At 48.3% G+C, this 21211-nt stretch overlaps 1 protein-coding gene across 4 annotated transcripts in view; it reads left to right on the top strand.

Moving 5' to 3' along the window:
- Positions 1 to 21211, top strand: part of DOT1L (DOT1 like histone lysine methyltransferase) — a 67031-nt gene continuing 45820 nt past the window's right edge. For all 4 annotated transcript variants that reach the window (XM_053372471.1, XM_053372470.1, XM_053372472.1 and 1 more), the window contains exons 1-4: positions 1 to 84; positions 15526 to 15569; positions 17624 to 17698; positions 21012 to 21075. In XM_053372471.1, the coding sequence (XP_053228446.1) occupies positions 4 to 84; positions 15526 to 15569; positions 17624 to 17698; positions 21012 to 21075 (264 nt within the window). In that variant the 5' untranslated portion in view covers positions 1 to 3. The remainder of the gene's footprint in view (positions 85 to 15525; positions 15570 to 17623; positions 17699 to 21011; positions 21076 to 21211) is intronic.

The following is a 21211-nucleotide window of genomic DNA, read 5'->3' as shown; positions in this document are numbered from 1 at the left end:
AACATGGGCGAGAGGCTGGAGCTGCGGCTCAAGTCGCCCGTGGGAGCCGAGCCGGCCGTCTACCCGTGGCCCCTGCCGGTCTACGTGAGTGGCGGGGGAGGCGGGAGGCCAGGGAGGGGAGCCCCCCCGCGAAGGGGGCAGGGTTGGGGGGCTCTGCCTTATCTCCTGCATTTTTATGGGGGGATTCGAGCGGCTGTTGTGTCACCTGGGGGGTGATAGGAGGCTTTTGGTTGTGTGGGGTTTTGGGGGGGGAAGGTTGCTAGTTGTGGGGAGGGGTATTTGGGGGGGTTGCCATATGGGGGAATTTGGGGGGAGTCTGTTGGGGTGGGGGATTTGATGGGCTGCTGTGTCACCTGAGTTTTTCTGCTTTTCTTTTGAGAGGTTGCTGTATGCGGGGAGGGGTACGGGGGGTTGCTATGTGGGGTATTTTGGGATTTGAGTGCATTGGGGGCGGTTGTGTTGATGGGGTGGGGTTGCTCTATGTAGGGAGAAATTTTGGGGGAGTTGTCATCTGGGAGATATGTGTGTTTAGGGGGGAGTTGGGGAGAGGGGTTTTGAAGGGTTGTTATATGTGGGGAGGAGCATTTACAGAGTTGCCATATGGGGTATTTGGGGGGATGTGTAAGTTTTTTGGGGGTGACGTATGGGGGAGTTGGGGAGACGGATTTTCAGGGGTTGCTATATTGGGAAGGGGGGTGTATAAGGTTAAGGGGTTGCCGTATGGGGGGCTTGGGGGATGCAGTGTCAGTTTGTAGGATTATGTGGGGACGAGTTGGGGAGGGAGATGGTTGCTATATTGGGAGTTGGGGAGGGAGATTTTGGGGCTGCTATGGTATTGGGGTTATTATTTGGGGGGACTTGGAGAGGGCAACTTAGTTGGTTATAAGGAGGAAACAAGCTTCATAGAGGCTTATTCTATAGGGGTGGTTTCTTTATCCTCTCTGGGGGCTACAATTGGGGATGTTTTGTGGTAATAAATGGGTGTCTAGGGGTACCCCATTAGGGGGGGAATCATATGTTGTGTGGAATAATTTGCTGCCTATGTGGCTAGGGGGGTAGAGAGCAATTGGAAGTGTTAAGAAGCGGAGGGGGGGAGAAGGAATGTGACAAAATTATGTCAGGAACTCCACTGTGCAAAAACATGGGGGTGGGGGGCTATGTGAATGGGGAGCGCTTTGCCTCTTGAGTGGGTTGCATTGGGGGGGGCTGTTATATGGGGGAAGTTTGGCTGCTTGGAAATGGAACTTCCATGGGGGGGTGAATTTGGGTTGGAGTTATTACACAATGGGGCTATCCAGAAACTGTGTGTGTTAAGTTGGGGGGGGGCCCTTCCTGCCAGGGCAGGTATTATGTTGGGGGGGAACGGATGTGGGATGCAACTGGATGTTTCTTAGTGAGGAAACAGAGAATGTTATGCAAAGGGCAAGGAGGTCATATGTGCGGTGTTTTTCTCTGAAGGTCGCCCTTCACACCAAACGCTTCACACTCTTTATACAGACATGTGCATTAGAAATTGGTTCAGCTCCCCAGTGCTACTCATCCACATGATGTCTCACTTGGACTGCATCAGCTCCTCACTCCTGCAGAACTCTGTCTCAGCGTTCTACGTGTTCCCCTGTTAAAATTTGACCCCCCTTATAATGCCAGGTGGAGTGGTGAACTGTTTGCACCCGAGGGCCATGTTACCTTCCCTGTAATCTGCCAAGGGCCACATACCAGGGGTGGGTGGGGGCAGAGGTGAAAGTAAGAGGAGCAATGGATGCAAATTTTGCCTTTTGTGCAAGACCTGTGGCACACACACTGCCACACAAGCACCTTCTCTAATATTTAAACTTTCCTGTCCTCAAAACTTTTTCCTGGAAATGATCCTGATGTCAAATTAAGCCAGTCTGACTACAGGGCTCAGGGGTGTCTTTGCCACACTTGTCCTTTATCCTTGAGTGCTTTCCTCTGTTCTGTGTGCTTTTATGTCTTCCCCCAGTGTTTTGATCTTGACTTTCCCCCCTTCAGAAATCCTCCACAAGGAAACCTCTTCCATTTGAATCTCCTGCGCAGAACAGCTTCTCTGGGGCTGAACGCACACCACCCTCCCCTTTTCTGCTTCTCAACTCCTGACAAAGTGATCTCTACTTCCTTGCACCCACTGGCTGCCATCCCTTCCCCTTCCGGGCTTGCCTTCCACACACAGCTTGGTACATCTTCCTGTGCGTGCTCCTTGCTTCCTGACTTGCGTGCAGTTTGCCAGGGACATCTAGCTTAGATGGCTTTTAAGTGGAAAATTAGACACGTTTCTGGAGGGAAACGCATCTTGGCTGCTAGTCATTATGCTTACCATGGACTGACTCTGTAAACATGTGAGGGTTTCATATCTCTGCACTCCAGTTGTAGGGGAGCAATGATGAGATACGGCTTGAGTTGCCTTCCTTGCCTGGTTCTGGCACGAAAGCTTCCCCTTTCTCCCATGCTTTTGGCCCTCAAGATTTAAAGTATTTGTGGCCTCCTTTGCTGAGACAGCATCTCCTGCTAGACCTGCCTTTCAATTGTATAGATGTGGGGTGTGTGTGTGTGTGTGTGTGTGTGTGTTGCAATTGGCTTCAGTGTTTCTGTTAGGTTTGTAAGTTTGAGTCATTTGAGTAAAGTTGCTGATAAATACATAATACACCAGGGCTGGGGAACCTTGAGATGTCCCCCACCCCCTGGTAAAATTGACATTCATTGTCCCAACTGCTTTTATCTCTGCCCACCACTGGCAGGAAGAGGAGGGATGGCTGGGCAGTTGCCCAAGAGATAAAGAGATCCTCCTGCTGCCGCCACCTCTAGTGTAGAAAGAAACTCCTCCCTGCCCTTAATCATCTTTGATAAGATATTTTTGTGTGTGTAGATTGTTTGGAAATTTCCCCCTTGCTTCTCATTAATCCCTCCCGTTTGCGGTCAGATGCTATCCTGGTGTGGTGTGTTCATTACTTAGTGTAACCAAAACATTAATTATTATTATTTTGCACCCAGTAATCTCCTTGCTTTAACCTCCCAAATCCTCAGTTGACCCACTGAATGCAACTGTCACTGGCCTTGCTCTCTTTGTCCTGACCCCATTGCTCAGGACACAGAGCTGTTGCCTGCTTGGTCCTTTGCCAACCTTTTCTGTTCAGCTCTCCCCACCCTATCTTGCTCCCCCACATACACACTCTTTTGAGTCCCAGACATTCTTTGCATCCCAGGCCAGCCATTTCAAAGTAATCCTACTTTTCCTGTTTGTGGATGACTCACCCACTTGCAGATACTCCTCTAGGTCCACACCCCAAACATTTAGTTATTGCCTCCTGTTCCTCCCTTTGACACTTCCACACCTCGCAATCCTTTGCCTGCTGTAATGTGTGCTCTTGGAGAGGCGTGTTTCATCTGCTTCCCAAGAGCATTAAATTATTACGGGATAATTAAGGGTTTCCCCTTCCAGACTTCTTCTTCTTCTTCCAAACCCAAATCCAGTGTTGCATACCTCCTTTCCCCCAACATTTGGACTCAGTCACTCATTTTGGATAAGCTGCTGTGAGGAACAATTAATACTCTGTGGCTGCATGGATTGTGCAAAACTGATATAAAGGATTAGGTTCCTTTTTTGTTTCTTCATCGCTAGGTAACAGGGCCCTTCTGTTTTAGGGAGGTGATAAAGTGCAGAAAAACAAATTAATAGAATTAATTAGCTGTGTTTTCTGGAGTGGCTTTGGACTGAGAGATGAATAATAGAATTGTAGAGTTGGAAAGGGATCACAAGGGTCATCTAGTCCAACCCGCTGCGATGCAGGAACCTTTTTGCCCAGTGAGGGGCTCAAACCCACAACCCTGAGATTAAGAGTCTCCTGCTCTACTGACTGGGCTATCCCACAGGATATATGGAAATGCTTGTAACTTTCTCATGATGTTGTTGTTGAATAAAAAGCAACCCTAAGGTCATTTTCTACCTGTGGGTTTTCCACTGGTTGGAAGAAGATGTGCAGTGGGGACGGGGAGCGAAACGAGGGATGCAGACTTAAGTAAAGAATGTTCTTCAGTTCCTGTTCCTTCATGGAAGAGACATGCCTGCAAATTTCTCCCCGCTGTGATCCATGTTTGGTTATTTTGGAGCCCGCTGGCAATGACGCCTCATTTCATTTTTGCAATGGTGCGTCTGTGTAGCATTCTAAACATCTCACGAATGTGGCTGCCCCCTCCCTCCCTCTTATGAATAATAGTGTTTGGGGCGGATCTAACCCCAGAGAAATAACATTTTTGGAAGTATAATATGGTGGGCGTGAAAGAGAGAACTGCTTCTCAAAAGACTGCTGTGCTCAGCATCTCAGCTGGGTCAGAGGACTTGCATTCTCTTGCCAGAGAATGGGCCTCTTCTTCTTCCTCCTCCTCCTCTTCTTCCTCCTTCTAGCTGGCACAGAGCTTATTTGAGTACCGTATTTCTGTGGCCTATGGCATTTCCGTCAGTTGTGTTTCCATGCCTCTCAGCGGTTAAAATGAGGCAGGGTCCCAAATGCCTTGTGGAGACCCCAGTGGCTGTAAGAGATCTGCACTGCCCAGGTCAGCTGCTAAGTGTATGAGTGGTTGAGGAATGACTGTTTGTTTGTTTTTAAGGAGAGAAGGGCAAGCCCCGCTGCACGCTGGTGTTAGCCTTGGCTTTCTGTCATCTCGGTGCTGTGGATACTCCGGTTTCCAAAACATCCTGCCCGTTTAGGAGGGCGCGCTATTTTTGATCGTCTTGTTAGGCTGTTCCCAGGGAGCAGTGCATGGTGGTTAATGTCCCCTTTCCTGTTTGGGCAGCTCTGTGTGTTCGTGTGTGTTCCTAACGCTTTCACAGAAATCGAAAGTGCAGTTGCCTCTCTGCTTAGTTTCTTTTCATCACTGGGTTATTTTCAAGCTTGGTTTGCACAGAGTAATAAATCTCATTTCAAAAGACCATCTCAGTTTGTTGACATTCCAACCCAGTGCATTTTTTAAAATTGAAACTTTTATTTTAGAGTAAAATCTGGCTGTGGGGTGGAATTAAGAATCTGTAAAGCTCTTTTTGTTAAACTTTTTTTTTAAGTGTGTGTAAGTCCCCTAGAACAGGCATCCCCAAACTCGGCCCTCCAGCTGTTTTGAGACTACAACTCCCATCATCCCTAGCTAACAGGACCAGTGGTCAGGGATGATGGGAATTGTAGTCCCAAAACAGCTGGAGGGCCAAGTTTGGGGATGCCTGCCCTAGAAAAATTATATAGAATACATTTTGGGTTGTATGCAGTTAATCAGACTAGGCGCATTGGAATTAATAGGTCTAAATTAATCATGCCCATTAATTTCAATGGGCCTTCTCTGAGTATGACTATTGGAAACAACCTTCTATTAATAATATTTTTAATTAATGTACAGAATAAATATTATTACTGAGGATGATATTGGGTTGTAGTACCCAATGACTCCAAGTAGATACCCTGAGATAAATGGGCTTGCCTAATTTAGGCCCATAAATTCCATTGCGTCTGCTCCGAGTATAACTTAATTGGAGACACCCCAATTGAAACATCCAGAACAAAGTGAAATTATGGTACGCCCTGAAAATCCACATCAAACAAACCACAGCACTAGGGTGTATATTTCTCGTCGCCTGGAAGAGTCTCCCAGGGCATTCAGAAATCAGATCCTGCAAGTCGGGGCGGGGGACCTTCCTAGTCGGTCCCCCCAACCCTGCATGCAATCGGGTTGGCTGCCAGTCCAAACCTTACCAGGAAATGGCCTGACCGCGACAATGGGGTAGTCCCAGTCAGCACCAGCACCCCGCAGCTCAGACCACCCCGCTTTCTGCATCCGTGCCAAATCTAAAGCCCTACAGTATGCATAGGTGACCTTTTGAGAGAGCCCCAGGTTTCCATGGTGCCTCTCAGGTCCTGTTAAGGTGATCCCAGTATGGACCTCAAAGCACTGTCCTTGGGTTCCCCATCCCGCCTGTGCAACCTCCTCCACTAGTTCGAGTAGAGAGATGGGTGGGTAGTAAACAAGCCGTCTCCCTGTGCTGCCTCTGTGGCCTCCAGCACCAGATTCAGGTCCCAAAGTGTTACCTGGTGGGGGCAACAGGACCATAGTGGGCCCCTCCCCTGCACCCCAACCTCTGCTGCTCCTGCGCCAAGTACCCAGGCAGACAGAGCTGAGTCAGACTCGCTCCGCCCGGCTCACCCACTCAGGTTTCAGTCATGCCGGTTTGGCCCCCTTGTCGAAGTGTCAGTCAGACCAACCCTTGTTCCACAGCCTCCGGAATCTGGCACTAGGAAGGCATTTTCCTCTTGACCCTGGTGGTGAACGCTGCTCCGTTAGACCTGCTTTCCACGGCTTGTTCCGTCCAGTCCCCTCTTAAAGCCCATTACCATATCCCGCGATGGTGTCTTCCACGTATAAGTCATGCGTTGGGCGCATGTGTGCACAAGAAGTGCCTTCTTCTCGCCTGTCTCTGCATCTGTCGCCCTGACCCGCAGCGTTTCCCCCCGCTGTGCATCCAAGTCCGTTACCGAGATGAGGGACGATGCAGGGACTCCGCAAGGCTTTTTAGAAATCATTCCACTTTGGACAGCACTATTAGCTAGCCTGCTGACATATAGTCAGCTGTAAAAAATAGATAAAAATAAAATTCTCTCCTCCCCAGGCTTAGAAGCTTTCTGGCACCGAAGGAAAGAAGGGTGCCCTTGTGGTTTCAGAGCTGAGGTTTCTGACGTCAGCAGACTGTCTCTTAGTTTCACTGTTCTGTTTCCTTTGCTGGAGGTTCTGTTCGAGGGAAGCAGAGCTTTTGGGATTGTGGTATGGATTTTCAGTCAGAGGAGACCTACTCAGCAATTGAGGGGTGTGTGTGTGTGTTGGTAGAGTATGAGACTCTTAATTGCAGGGTTGTGGGTTTGAGCCCCATTGCAGAGAACAAAATTCCTGCATTGCAAGGACCCTTTTGGTCCCTTTCAGCTCTGCGTTTATGATTCTAGGTACAGTGGTACCTCGGGTTACATACACTTCAGGTTACATACGCTTCAGGTTACAGACTCCGCTAACCCAGAAATAGTGCTTCAGGTTAAGAACTGTGCTTCAGGATGAGAACAGAAATCGTGCTCCGGCGGTGCGGCAGCAGTGGGAGGCCCCATTAGCTAAAGTGGTGCTTCAGGTTAAGAACAGTTTCAGGTTAAGATCGGACCTCCAGAACGAATTAAGTACTTAACCCGAGGTACCACTGTATTTGGGTGTTCTCAGTGGGAGTCTTTAAATAAACCAGACATTATTTTTATTTATTGCATATATTTGGATCTCACCTTTTTCTCCCAAGTTGCTCAGGGGGCAACATTGGTGTTCTTCAACTGTGGGCCCTGTGGTGTTGTAGGACTGCAACTCCCATCATCCACTTCTAGCTTCACCAATAGTCAGGGATGATGGGATTTGTAGTCCTACTAAACCCAGGGAACCAAGGTTGAGTAACACTAGTGTACAAGGTTTTCTTCAAGTCCTTATAATCCCCACAGCGACCCTATAAGGTACCTTAGGCCGAGAGAGGCAGTGACTGGCCCCCAAGGTCACCCTTGTGGCTGAGTGAGAGATTTGAACTCTGGTCTCTGCCAGGTCCTAGTCTGGCACCCTGACCACCACATCACAGCGATCGCTCTTTCAGCCCTGCTTAACTCAGCAGCTCTTTAACAGAGGAGCAGAGAATCAGTCCTTGAACTTTGTCCCTGATATGTTTGCGTTCTGCCAGAAAGTTATCATTAGGGGTGTGCGCGTGTGTGCATGCTAGAATTTATCAAATGCAGACATGGGGAGGAGGGGTCATAAGTTCTGCAAGGCACACTCAGTTCCCCTTTCCAAGGCTACCCAACCAGAATACACTGAAGAAGGAAAAAACGCAAATGCTGGATATGCAAAATAAGGTTGTGCATGCTCAGCCTATTTGCGTAATTTACTGGGGTTGCAGCATTTCAGCTTCCCCCAATACAGAAGTTGTGGTTTCCAACGTAACACACCTTGCGTTCAGCTTGCTCTGATGTTTAACATTGGCCTTACTTAGCTATATAACTGCAGTGAAATTTCAAATACGGAAACAGCAGTGCGCCACAACAGTGTAATTTTGCTTATGAAGTGTGCATCTGCCCACCTTAGTTAAAGAAGCTCGGCCACTCCTACAAACAAGAGTTTGGGGGATATTTTATTGCACCTTTCAAGGCTCCTAGTCCATTCATCCATGAATGCCTTGTGTCAGCAGCCACTGCCCTGTTGCTGAAATTAGGCCTGAAAAGGGCTGCCTGTTGCAGCTGATAGCTTCCCCTTCCCACAAGCCAGCTTTCGAAATTTGCCAGGTGCATTTTGCTCCTGGTTATCAGCCACTTGCAACCAAGTGAATATGCCAGGATGGCGCCTGATGTCTCCCCCATCTGGGGATCATTGGACCCGAACTGTTTTGGAATTTAAATTAAAAGCATTTGCAGATGATTTAGTAATCACAGTAGAAGAGCCAAGGACATCTCTCCCAATACTCCCAATACTTTTAGAGAAAATTCAGGAATTTGGGCTGGTGGCTGGATTTAAGATAAAGGAAAAACTAAGATGATAGTTAAAAATATGACTGAGTTGCAAAAAAGAGATTAGGGAGTAATGATAAACATGGAGATTTATAAGAAAGTCAAATATCTAGGAATTTGGCTTACAAATAAAAACCTGAATTTATATAAAGATAAATATGAGAATAAGGGACGTGGGTGGCGCTGTGGGTTAAACCACAGAGCCTAGGACTTGCCGATCAGAAGGTCGGCGGTTCGAATCCCTGCGACGGGGTGAGCTCCCATTGCTCGGTCCCTGTTCCTGCCAACCTAGCAGTTCGAAAGCACATCAAAGTGCAAGTAGATAAATAGGTACCACTCCAGCGGGAAGGTAAACGGCATTTCCGTGCGCTGCTCTGGTTCGCCAGAAGCGGCTTAGTCCTGCTGGCCACATGACCCGGAAGCTGTACGCCGGCTCCCTTAGCCAATAAAGCGAAATGAGCACCGCAACCCCAGAGTCGGCCACGACTGGACCTAATGGTCAGGGGTCCCTTTACCTTTACTAATTATGAGAATGGAAGACAGGAGTGCCTGGCGTGCTCTGATCCATGGGGTCACGAAGAGTCAAACTCGACTAAACAACAACAATTATGAGAAAGTTTGAATTGATATTAAAAAGAACTTGGAAGTTTGGAATAGAATGAACCTTTCCCTTTTAGGTAGGATAGCAGCAATGAAGATGAATGTCTTGCCAAAGATGTTGTATTTATTTCAATCAATCCCGATAATAGGTAGTGTTATATGCCCAAGAAGTTACAAAAAGATATATCAAAATTTGTCTGGAGTGAATTGTTGTCATTTGTCTTTAGTTTCCCCACTGCCCTGCTCAGAGTTGGGAAGAATATTCCTATGTTATGAATGGTCTGAGTCACCATTATGAAAAAGAGGTTGGAATAGGCCAGTGTCTAGTGACTTTTATTCTTTAGGTTCTCAAAGTTCTTAACCTGGCTCAAGGTTGTCCTCTGGACTAGCCAGATGTTTAACTGAGAATCCATCACAGTCAGGCCATCATTTGGAAAATAAGACTTTAGAGCCATCTTGCCCCAAAAGGGCCATGGCATTATGTTTTGGCTCCTAGCTTATATATCTGAGTTTCTAACACCCGTTTGGCTTCCAACTCCCCACCCCTAGCCTGAGATTTTCCTCCAGGTTGAATGGTTTAGAGATGGGCTCTCTGGCCTGAATAGCTCATTGGCCAGCGTTGCTTGTCATGGCTGGGGCCTGTTTAAAATTGAAACATGTCTGCGTGTTTGTACGTCTATACCCTGTGTACTTTGGGATGATAAATCTGGAACTGCTGCCTTCACAGCTGGATTTGCATAATTGCTCAGCTGCTGCTGGTGTCACGATGTTCAGAGCTCGGAGGGTGACGTGAAAGCATGTATCCCCCCCCCCATATTGCTAATTAAGGCATTGGGAGGACAGAGCCTTTGGTGTTCTAGATGCCCCCTCCCACTGGCTTTCATGTAACACTGAACGATGTGACTCCCTCTTCTCCCCGCCTCCCTATTTCCTGAAAGGGAACATGAAGGGTTTTTTCCTCTCTCTCATGAATCAACAGTGCGTAGTTCTTCTTATCTGGTTAAGATGAATCGTGCAGAGTTTGAATAATCCTTCCTAATTTCGCCACCCTTTGCATTTGTGGCTACAGCCCTTATAACAGCAGTAGTTTTTCTTTATTTTCAACTTGCTAGGAGTCCTTTGCAAACACTCTCATTGCTCCCTCCTTACATACACACACTCACACCCAGCAAAGGTGAGATAGGAAACAGGAGCGTAAACTCCTAGAGATAAAAAAAAGCTTTTTTTGGAACAGGGAGGACTTTATAATCATTTGAGCAGAAGGTCAGTTTTAAGCGGCACCCAAGATCTGCTGTGGTCCTCAAGAGCAGAATTGGTTCTGGAGGATGGATGTGGCTTAGGACCGCAGGAAGTTGTCTTGCACTGAGTCAGAGACCGTTCCTCTTCCTTGCTCGGTGCTGTTTACACTGACCAGCAATGGCTCTACAGCAGGGGTGCCCAAACTTTTTTCAATGAGGGCCAGATCTGATGAAGTGAACATGCATGAGGGCCGACCAAAGTTACTGACCTTTTTTTAGGATTGAAGTTCTTATCTCAGCCCTTCCTGGAGATGCTGCCTCAGACCTTCTGCATTCCAAGCAAGTGCTCTCCCACTGGGCTGTGGCTTTTCCCATCTTAGAATTGCCAGAAAGGTGCCCATGTGCTTCTCTCCCTCCCGGCCCTGTAAACTACACTTGCCCTGGCTGACGCTGCGTGAGAGCAACAATTGCTCTGGCTCAGCAGATGTTGGGTGCCAGCCTTCCCCAATCCGGCATTCTCCAGGTGTCTTGAACTACAGCCAGTGTTACAAACTCAGATGCACAGTATAGTCCAGGCATATCCAACTCCCAAGAGACTGTGATCTCTTCCCAGTATAAAAAATCTGGCAGTGATCTACGCATTGTCATTGGAGGGGGGAAGAACGTGCGTGGGGTGGGTGGGTGGGTGGATTGCCCAGAGTTGTTGAGCTTTTTAAGGAGAGGAGTTCTTTTACTTTCCTTCTGTAACTTTTTGTACATGATAAGGATCCTGCGATCTACCAGGATCAGCTGAGGATTTACCGGTAGATCACGATCTACTGGTCGGATGTCCCTGCTATAGTCCAATTGCCAAATGGCACCTTAAAACTCGGGTTGCGGTTGCTGTGATGATATGTCTAGTTGTCACTCTACCCATCTGAAAAGCAATGCTGCTTTTGAAGCCCAAGGATCAAAATTGTTGCAAAATAAACAAAACAACGGCTAACATACCATTTGTGTGTGTGTGTGCGTTTGCATTTTTTATACTTTAGCAGAGCAGTTTGTAAAAGTCTTGAACGACCTGTGAATTGAACTGGAACCGAATTAGTTCCTTTTCAGGGGCAGGGGAGGAGCTGAGTCAGATTCCTTTTTTGAAATGAGTGTTCCAAGTTTGCTGTGTTGCTTTTTGGGTGGGTGTTCCTCCCCTCCAGGCAAGTGAGTGAGCAGCCTTGCTTCTTAACATTTTCATTAAAGGTTAACCACAGAGATGAGTAAGGCCCGGTGTTAATGACACCCTTCCATGTAAAACCCCACAAGAGAGAGAGCGTGGGCAGGCGTCCCAGTTGCCCTGAGTTAGTCACTCAGTGGCTCATGGCCGGCCTGGAATCAGGGGGCCGTGAGGGGGAGAGCCGACTAACTCACTTTTTAATCCCGCCTTTATATGTTTCTTAAAACTCCTGCCTGCCTAACCGTGGTTATCACCCAGATCTTGCCAGTTTGATAACAGTTTGTATCTGCCCTGGCCTCTAACGGTGTTCCCAGGCACTACTGGTTTTTTACATTTGGAAATAAGAAAAGGCCTTGGCCTACTCCAGGGGTCAGCAAGGTTTACCTCACCTGGGCTGGCTCACTCCATTGGCGATCGCTCCGTGGGCCGGATCGCACACCAGCCTGCGATTTCCAGCATCTGCGTCTGCGCAGACACAATTTCTGGCGCTGCGGAAGTGAGTCGCTGTGCTGCGCCGGTTTAGTGCAGCACATGGGGACTCACCGAGTGGGTGTCTCGGTTCGGGGGCTGCTCGTGGGCCAGTTAAATGACCCCTGTGGGCTGCTTTGGCCCATGGGCCTTAGATTGCTGACCCCTGGCCTACTCAGTCCCAGGGAATCCTGCCTAACTCTGCATTATGTTCACCTGCAGACATCCTGCTCTGGGAGATTGTACATTCAGAAGGGGTGGGGGGGGCGGCTACTCGAGACCGGGGGATGGGGTGCCTCTTTGGTTGTGGGGCACCCAGGCAGTGTTATAAACTCAGATATAAAATAAGCTAGGTGCCAAATGGCTCCTTGAGCCAGGGTTACAGTCGCCAAAACGGAATGTTTTGTTGCCCCTTTTGGGCAAGACGACTGCAAAGTCTTATTTTCCATATGATGGGCTGAGACTGATTGATTCTCAGTTAAACATCTGGCTAGTTCAGAGGACAGCCTTGAGCTCGCTTAATAGCTTTGAGAACTTAAAAGAAAAGTCAACTTGATCCAGTGATAGTCTGCATATATATTGGCCTATTCCAACCATTTTTTCGTAATGGTGACCATTCGTAACGTTGGGGTATTCTTCACAGCTGTGAGCAGGACAGTGGGTTGGGGGAAGTGAAGAAACAATAATTCACTATCACGTTGTTTACCACTCCTGCTCAGGCTGCACAGAAAAAGCATTTTGGTTCCAGAAATTCATTACAATTTTGCAGATAATATATAACTGGCAGAATTTTACGGGGTGGAGCCAAGGATTCCCAGATGGGGGAGAGGCCACATCCATCCTGACTCCCAGGCATCTTCACTTGGTCACGAGTGACCGATAGCCAGGTGCGAATTTCAAACACAGCCAGTCACTATTGGTTTTTGACTTTTCATAAGAAGAAAAGGCATTTGCCTACTCAGTCCCAGGGGATCCTGCCTGAATATAAATTAAGTTCACCTGCAGGCATCCTGCCCTGGCTGATTCTACCTTCAGGCTGGCTACTCAAGACGGTGGGTTGGGGTGGCTTTTTGGTTGTGGGGCACCCAGGCCTTGGAACACCTTCCCCAGTGAATATTGAAAGGTGCTCATGGAAGTGATCAGTGTTCCTCCCGCCTGCTGGGAGAGGGAAGAGGGTAGAGAAGGTGTGTGTGAATGTGTGTGTACACCTGAAGGAGCATCTCTCCTTGCATTGTTCAGCCCAGGAACTGAGGTCCAGCACTAAGGGCCTTCTGGCGGTTCCCTCACTGCGAGAAGTGAGGATACAGGGAACCGGGCAGAGGGCCTTCTCGTTGGTGGCGCCCACCCTGTAGAACACCCTCCCGTCAGATGTCAAGGAAATATACACCTGAGTTTTAGAAGACATAGGAAGGCAGTCCTGCATAGAGATGTTTGCAATGTTTGCACATGTTTTACTGTGACAAATGTTTTTAATTTGTTTGAACCTGCCCAGTGTGGTTTGGCCAACCCAGTCAGATGGGAGGCATATAAATAATAAATTGTTGTTGTTGTTGTTGGAGAGGTGCATGTGTTTGTGAGAGAAAAGAAGCGCAGCTCTGCCCACGAATGGAGTGCAGTTTCCCAGCAGATTAGCCCCGAGGCCCCTGACAAAGCGAAAAAGGGACTCCACCCTGCCTTAAACTTAAAAAAATTAAAATATTAAAGATTTCTTAGTTTACAAAAATCCGTGTCTCTTTTTTCCAGTTGTGTTTTCTACAGATCAGTTACATTCGTTGTGAGACATCAGTGTTGCATGCACTATTCGGTTGGGAAGAAAAGAGGGGAAAGGGTGAGGAGGGCTCGTGGGGTTGTTTGCCTGACACTTTTGACGCCTGGTTATTTAAGATGTGAAATATATGATCGGTGCTATCTAGCTGCAAACTTTGAACTGCTTCACTGTTGCTTGAGTTTTGTCATTACTATTATTTGTGTGTCTTTCGATAAATAAATACTGGGCTGTGTATTATGTCGTAAGCCACCTTGGAAACCCTGGAAGTCGGGAGATAAATATTTGGATAAATAAACGAGGTTTCCCCCTAGTGTACTGGTTAATCTGTAAGCCTGGTTTACAACCTCCTCCTTGGCTCTAAGCCGGGAGGCGGTGGCTGCACTTGGCCAAACTGCAGAGCCTGCTTTGCAAGCAGAAATGTTTTGTGTGAATGGTCGCCACTCTTACTTTGTGTAGATTTTACTTGGCGTGCAATTGTTGCGGCCTAGGCCTCCTTACTTTTCACAGGAGCAATTCTCTCCTTCCCTACTTGCGTACTACGGTCATACCTTGGGTTACAGACGCTTCAGGTTGCGTTTTTTTGGATTACGGACGCACTGAAACCCGGAAGTACCAGAACCGGTTACTTCTGGGTTTCAGCGGGTGCACATGCACAGAAGCGCTAAATCGCGCTTTGCACATGTGCAGAAGCGCCGAATTGCAACCCGCAGTGCTGCGGGTTGCGAATGCTGAGGGTTGCGAACGTGCTTCCTGCACAGATCACGTTCGCAACCTGAGCGTCCACTGTACTGGGATAGCCAATGAAGCGCCCTCCAGCAGCTGTTTCTAACAAAAACGTTAGAAACTCAGCTATGTAAGATAGGGACCAAAGGGATCCTTAAACCAAGGTTGCAGTTGCCAAAACAGAATGCCTAGTAGCCATTTTTGGGCAAAGGGGTTCTAAAGACTTACTTTTCAAATGATGGGCTGATCGTGATTGATTATCTGGCTAGTTCAGAGGACAACCTTGAGCCAGGTTAAGAGCTTTGAGATCTTAAAGAAAAACAGTCACTTGATCCAGGGGTGGTCCACATATATATTGCCCCATTCCGACCTCTTTTTCTTTATGCTGACTGCTCCTGCTCAGGCTGCACAGAGAAAGCATTTTGGTTCCTGAAATTCATTCTGATAGTGCAGATTGATGGATTGAATTCTACAGGATGGGGTATTAGTGTGTGAAAACAGTCCAGATCTGAGGGTCTCCAGGAATGCACCTTCAGATGGTGGAGACGTCAAGCGCCACCCTGGTGCCCAGGCATCTTCACTTGGTCGCAAGTGTTTGAAAGCCAGGTGCAAAATGCTCCTGGCTAATTCCAAACACTGCAGTGCCATCCGAAGGATCCACAGGTTCCCCATCTCTGCAAGGAGAAAGTTTTTGGAAATGGGTCCTCTTTGGGCACGGGGAAATTAGATAGCATAGAGCTAGCCTGTTAAAATAACAGCCGCAACACATGCATCTACTAGGAAACATTACTTTTGATCACTACCCTGGCCCAGTTTTCATTTATCCGTATTTGCAAATAATGAGGGGTTTGTAGAAGCCAACAGGCCTTGGTGATCCGCCAGCCAACGTGGGTGATCTCTCCTTCCAGACAGTTCCTGAAACCACCTTCTTCTCTTTCTTTGTTGTTGTTTCAGGACAAACACCACGATGCTGCTCACGAAATCATTGAGACAATTCGGTAGGTGCTAAGCAGCAGCCGATCTGCATTGCAACCAGATATTTTCACCCCCACCCTCCTCTGCAGCTTGTGGAAACTGGGAAACCCATCTGCCAGTAGTGATAGTGACACTGTTCTTGCTAGGATTTTCCTTTTTATATCCTTGCTCTGTAATCACAGCTTCCTGCAACATGGTGCATGTTTTACCCTGCATTAAAATGAAAACCCGGTTTTGCCTAAAACACTGAAGGGTTGCCTTTTAACCAGGTCAGGACCATACCGGGGTCCCCAGACCAGTATCAGCCAGTGGGGGCAAGTGCCTTTCATTCCCCAACTGGGAATAAGACTATGAGGCTATATCTGTCTTGAAAAGGGCACATGCTTTCGTAAATAGTCTGAATCAAAGCCGCCATTGACAGCTTTGTCTAAGTAGGAGTACAGTATGTTGCATTGATTAGCTGGTCTGGAGAAGGGAGGTCACATGCCTCCTTTTCAAAAGTGACAGGGAGCTGTCATGTTTCTGCGCAGCCTTAGTATGAAGGAATTGGTTCATTTCTTTTAAAGTCACATTTGCCTCCCCTAGAAAAGGATTGAAGGTGTTGGGCGGTCAAAGCATTTTCTGCCATTGAGCTTTGACCAGGGTTTCCCATTCCCAACTTGAGTCCTCCAGGTGATTTTGGACTACAATTCCCATCATCCCTGACCACTGGTTCTGCTGGCTAGGGATGATGGGAGTTGTTATCCAAAAACAGCTGGAGACCCAGGTTTGGGAAACCCTGGCTTTGACCCTTCCTTTAAAAACCAAGTGAGATCCTACTCATAAATCTCATTAAAAGGTTTGGTTTAAACAAGAATCTAGCATGCTGTCTTTTACTGAGCCAGATCACTGTTCCTTCTCACACCTTGGGAGAGGGGCCAGTCATACCTGTTCTTTATAAATCACAGTGTGCATAGATGGGGATGCGGGTGGTGCTGTGTTCTAAACCACCGACCCTCTTGGACTTGCCAATCATAAGGTCGGCCGTTCGAATCCATGCCATGGGGTGAGATCCTGTTGCTTTGTCCCATCTCCTGCCAACCTAGCAGTTCGAAAGCATACCAGTACAAGTAGATAAATAGGTCCCTTTGCGGCGGGAAGGTAAACAGCATTTCTGTGCGCTCCGGCACTCATCACGGTGTTCCCTGTGCCAGAAGCAGTTTAGTCATGCTGGCCACAAGACCAGAAAAACCTGTCTGCGGACAAATGCTGGCTCCCTTGGCCTGAAAACAGAGATGAGCACCGCACCCCCTAGTTGAATTCAACTGGACTTCACCGTCCAGGGTTCCTTTACCTTTTACCTGCATAGATGGCAGTATACTTTATTATTGAATTTATATACTGCCCCATACCTGCAGGTCTCAGGGTGGTTCACAGGATAAAATCAGAATATAAAACCACAAAATACACAATCAGATGAGACAAACCTAACAGTAGTAGCCAACTTTGGCCTTTTGGGCTGCCAGTGAGCCCCTATCCATTTATGGCTTGGGACCAGGCTCTTTTAAAGATATTAAAAATGTCACCATGCAAACCTTCATTGGGGTGCTAAGATCCTCAGGTGTGCACCTCCACACTGCCCTTTCAACACCAGAGACACCACTGGTAGTGACGTGGAGAGCTCCTCCCAGATTGTGGAATTCCCTCCCTAGAGAGGTCAGATTGTCTCCCTCTATGCTATCCTTCCTTTGGAAGGATAATATCAAGATTTTCCTTTGGAAATGGAGGTGCAAGCCCTCCTCACCACAGGGTTGCTGTCAGGGTAAACTGGATTTGAACTGCTGGCTCTGCATGCTGTGATGTATTTTCATGATTCTTGTCAACTGGGTTTGTTGTTACTGCTTTGTGTGTTGGGAGCCGCCCCGGATCCCAACTTGGGAGAAAGGCAGAATATAGAAACAAGCAAACGTGACAAAATTATCCATGTGTTTGGGGCAGAGGTGGGCTTGCCAAAAGGGGGAGGAAATGATCTAGTGATTGGGGGGGGCGTGGGCGTTATTTTCATATTTATTTCACCTACACCCTCTTTTCCTTTCAGGTGGGTCTGCGAAGAAATTCCAGACCTGAAGCTTGCTATGGAAAACTATGTTTTAATTGACTATGATACTAAAAGGTAAGGATAAGAGTCTCCTTAGTTTTCATTACTTTCCTCCCCCGTGGCTCCCCCTAGATGTCATCACTGGACTCACAGCACCAGTCAGCCCCAACCAAATAGTTAGGGATGATGGGAACTGTCGTCTTGGACAGCTTGGGGCTGGGCTGGGCTAGATGACCTTTGGGAGTCCCTTCCAACTCCACAATTCTACGATTCACTGGCTCTCTCTTCTATTTTAAACCAGCTCCAAATTCTCAGGTGGTGATATGGGGGGCAGTGGGGGGGGTGCTGTTGTGTCCCTTTTGTTGTAGATTCACTCTGGAAGTTGGAAGCTTTTGGCAAGGGGTTGCATGTTTGAGAGAGCTTGATAAAGACAGCCTTTCTGATAAGGGCTCCCTTCCTGCCCTGCCCTTCACCCCTCCCCCTTCCCTTTACTCATTTGAACGGTTAATTTGTCCTATTCACAAATGTAAACAAGGAGGAGATTTTCCTGCTGCTTCCATGTCCTCCTTGCAAGGATGCGAAGGGAGGGGTTTCCAAACAGGCCAGGGAGTGTCCTGGGTTATTCCCCCCTACCCCACAAAGTGCATGTGAAAATAGAGATGGAAAAACTGCCTTGGGCGGAGGAACCCACCTGGGGTGGAGGGGAAAAACCCTCTTGGGCTGTTGACTGCAGGAGTTGATGAAGAGGCTGAAATGGCTGAGCAGCCCTGATTTTTGCTCTCCTCTCTCTCCCTCCTCCCTTGATGCTTGAAATCTGATTATGCAATGGGGCACATGACTTCCCCGCGCTGCCCCTCCTTTCCCTATCTCCTGTCCTGAGCTGATTCTTTAATCCTGGTTTTAAAAAAAAGAAAAAGAAGGGATTTTCAGAGCAGCCAGGCAGCCCTGTTCAGCAAGTCTCTTTAGAGACCAAGGAGCTGACTTGCCGCAAGGCTCAGTATCGCTTGCACTGGCTGGCAGCAGTTCTCCAGGGTTTCGGGGACAGGAACATTCCTGTCCCTACGTGGAGGGGGTGGGGGCTGAACCTGAGACCTTCTGTGTGCAAAAGGAAATGCTCTGTTGCTCAGCTGCAGGCCTTCCCCTTAAATTTCCCATCCTCTGGTCTCCAAATAGCCTCACATCCTCACTCCATTTAGCCCAGTATTGTCCACACTGACTGGCAGCGGCTCTCTAGGGTTGCAGACAGGGGTTAAAGTATGTAAAGATGCCGCTTGGGATTGAGGCTAGGAGAGCAGAGCAGGTGCTCTCCCATTGAGTTATAGCTCCCCCACCCTCATTAAACAGGAAGCAAGATTCCAGTCCTCAACGTTCGGAAGGAAGGGCTGATTTAAAAAGGGGCATAATAATTCAAAGTGCTGTTTTGACCTATAAAACCTTGAATGGCTCAGGACCGCAACGCCCCAAGGATCGCCTCTCTCTATGTGAACGTACCTGGACCCTGAGATCACCCTCCAGGACCCTTCTTTTTGCCTGTACCATGAAAGGTCTAGAGGGTGGCAACATGAGAATAGGGCCTTCTCTGCAGTGGCTCTCCGTTTATGGAACACTCTCCCCAGGGAGGTCCGCCTGGCGCCTTCATTATACACTTTTAGGTGCCAGGCAAAAACATTCCTTTTTAACCAGGCTGATTGACATCCAGTGTCCTTTTAAAATGTGTTGGGGGAGGATTATTGAGTTGTTCTTGTTTTTATTTTGATTACGTGCTTTGTGTTTTTGTATTGCGATTTCATCTTGTGAGCCGCCCCTGAGACCTGAGGCTATACAAATTCAATAAAGAAAACAAATAAGAAATAAGAATAATAAGCTGTCTTGCACCAAGCCAGGCCACCTGTGCTGTCTGCAGAGACTGACAGGTTTTAGAGGTGGGGGGAGAATCTTTCCTAGTCCTCCAAACCCCCACCCCAACCCTGGAAATGATGGGGAACTGGAACTGTATAGCGCAAAGCATTTCACTAAAAAAATATTTCTAAACTTGGCTTTCAAACTTTTCTGGCTGGAACTCTTAAAGTGGCTGGGAGGCTACAGTCCTGATCCATATACTTAAAGGGAACTCTGTGGGACATACCGTATTTTTCGCTCTATTCAACGCACTGGACCATAAGACGCACCTAGTTTTTAGGGGAGGAAAACAAGAAATAAGAAAGGAACGCAAAGCCTCCTGAGCGAAGAGGGAGCGCTCCTCCCTCTTCGCTCAGGAGGCTTTGCGGGGCTATCCCTGAAGCCAGGAGAGCAAGCGGGATCGGTGTGGACCGATCCCTCTTGCCCTCCTGGCTTCAGCAAAAGCAAGCCTCCTGGCTTTCACCCCACCCCCCGCAGGAGCCGCGCACTCTTTAAAGGGAGCACGGCTCTTGGGGGCTTTTCTGGGAGGTGGGGGAAGGGGTGGAGCCGCACGCTCTGTCCCTTCCCCCACCTCCCGCAAAAGCCAGGGATAGCCACGCAAAGCCTCCGCAGGGCAGTGGGATGAAGGCAGCACTGTTCTGGCTTTTGGGGTAGTCCACAAAGCCTCCGCAGGGCAGCGGGGAGCCTTCATCCTGCTGCCCTACGGAGGCTTCGCGGGCTACCCCAGAGCTGCTCAGGAGCGCGGGGTATCTGCGTGCAGCCGTCCCGCTGCTCCCAGGGCTGGCGGGGGAAGCCCCAAAGAGCAGTTCAGGAGTGTACCGCACTCCGGCAATTTAGCTCCAGGGACCACACATTCGCCCCATAAGACGCACAGACATTTCCCCTTAGTTTCTAAGAGGAAAAAAATGCGTCTTATGGAGTGAAAAATACGGTAACCTGAGTGGATGAATGCAATGGGGAGGGTGGGGTGGAGAGCTGGATCCGGCTGGTGGGCCAGATCCCAAAGATGCCAGCCTTCCAAGGGCCACTTTGATGGGCAGGGTGGAGTTGGCCACCTGTCGCCGGAGATTGAAGCGCAGAGCCTTCGCTGGGAAGGAAGACTCTGGAAAACCAAGATGCTCATCCCAGAATCCTTGTTGATTTTGGGCCGCCACCCTAAGCCTGGTTCCTTCCAGACATCGTTGGTCTCCCAGCGGCTAGCATAGCCAGTGGTCAGGGGTGATGATGATGGGATTTATGTCTTGCAACATCTGGATGGCCCCAGGCTACAGAAGGCGCTGGGTTTTTTTTAAAGAAGACTTTGCAGACAAAACATTCCTTTTGGGAGTGGCACAGGATTACAACTCCAAGGAAGATCTAGGCATCTGTGTAGCATGTATTATGTTTTGGGAAGACACGCCTAGAAAGCTTAGGCCCATCTTAATTTGCCTGACTGCTTTAACTTTTTTTCTTTTCTCCTTCCGCCCTCCTCTCTTCTTCTGATCTTCAGCTTTGAAAGCATGCAGAGGCTTTGTGACAAATACAACCGCGCCATCGATAGCATTCACCAGCTGGTATGTATGTGCCCCACCCATCCGCACTGCGTGGCTTCTGGGTTGTTGTTGTTGTTTTGATGGGGGTGGGTAGCCTGATTTTTGTTATATATAATTTTTATTAATTTTTTATTATTAAGCGCCTTTGTTGGCCTGC

The sequence above is a fragment of the Podarcis raffonei genome, chromosome 18, assembly GCF_027172205.1.
Source record: "Podarcis raffonei isolate rPodRaf1 chromosome 18, rPodRaf1.pri, whole genome shotgun sequence".
In the NCBI taxonomy this organism is placed as follows: domain Eukaryota; kingdom Metazoa; phylum Chordata; class Lepidosauria; order Squamata; family Lacertidae; genus Podarcis; species Podarcis raffonei.
The sequence above is the reverse complement of the archived record's forward strand: the minus strand, read 5'-3'. Positions and strand labels throughout refer to the sequence as shown.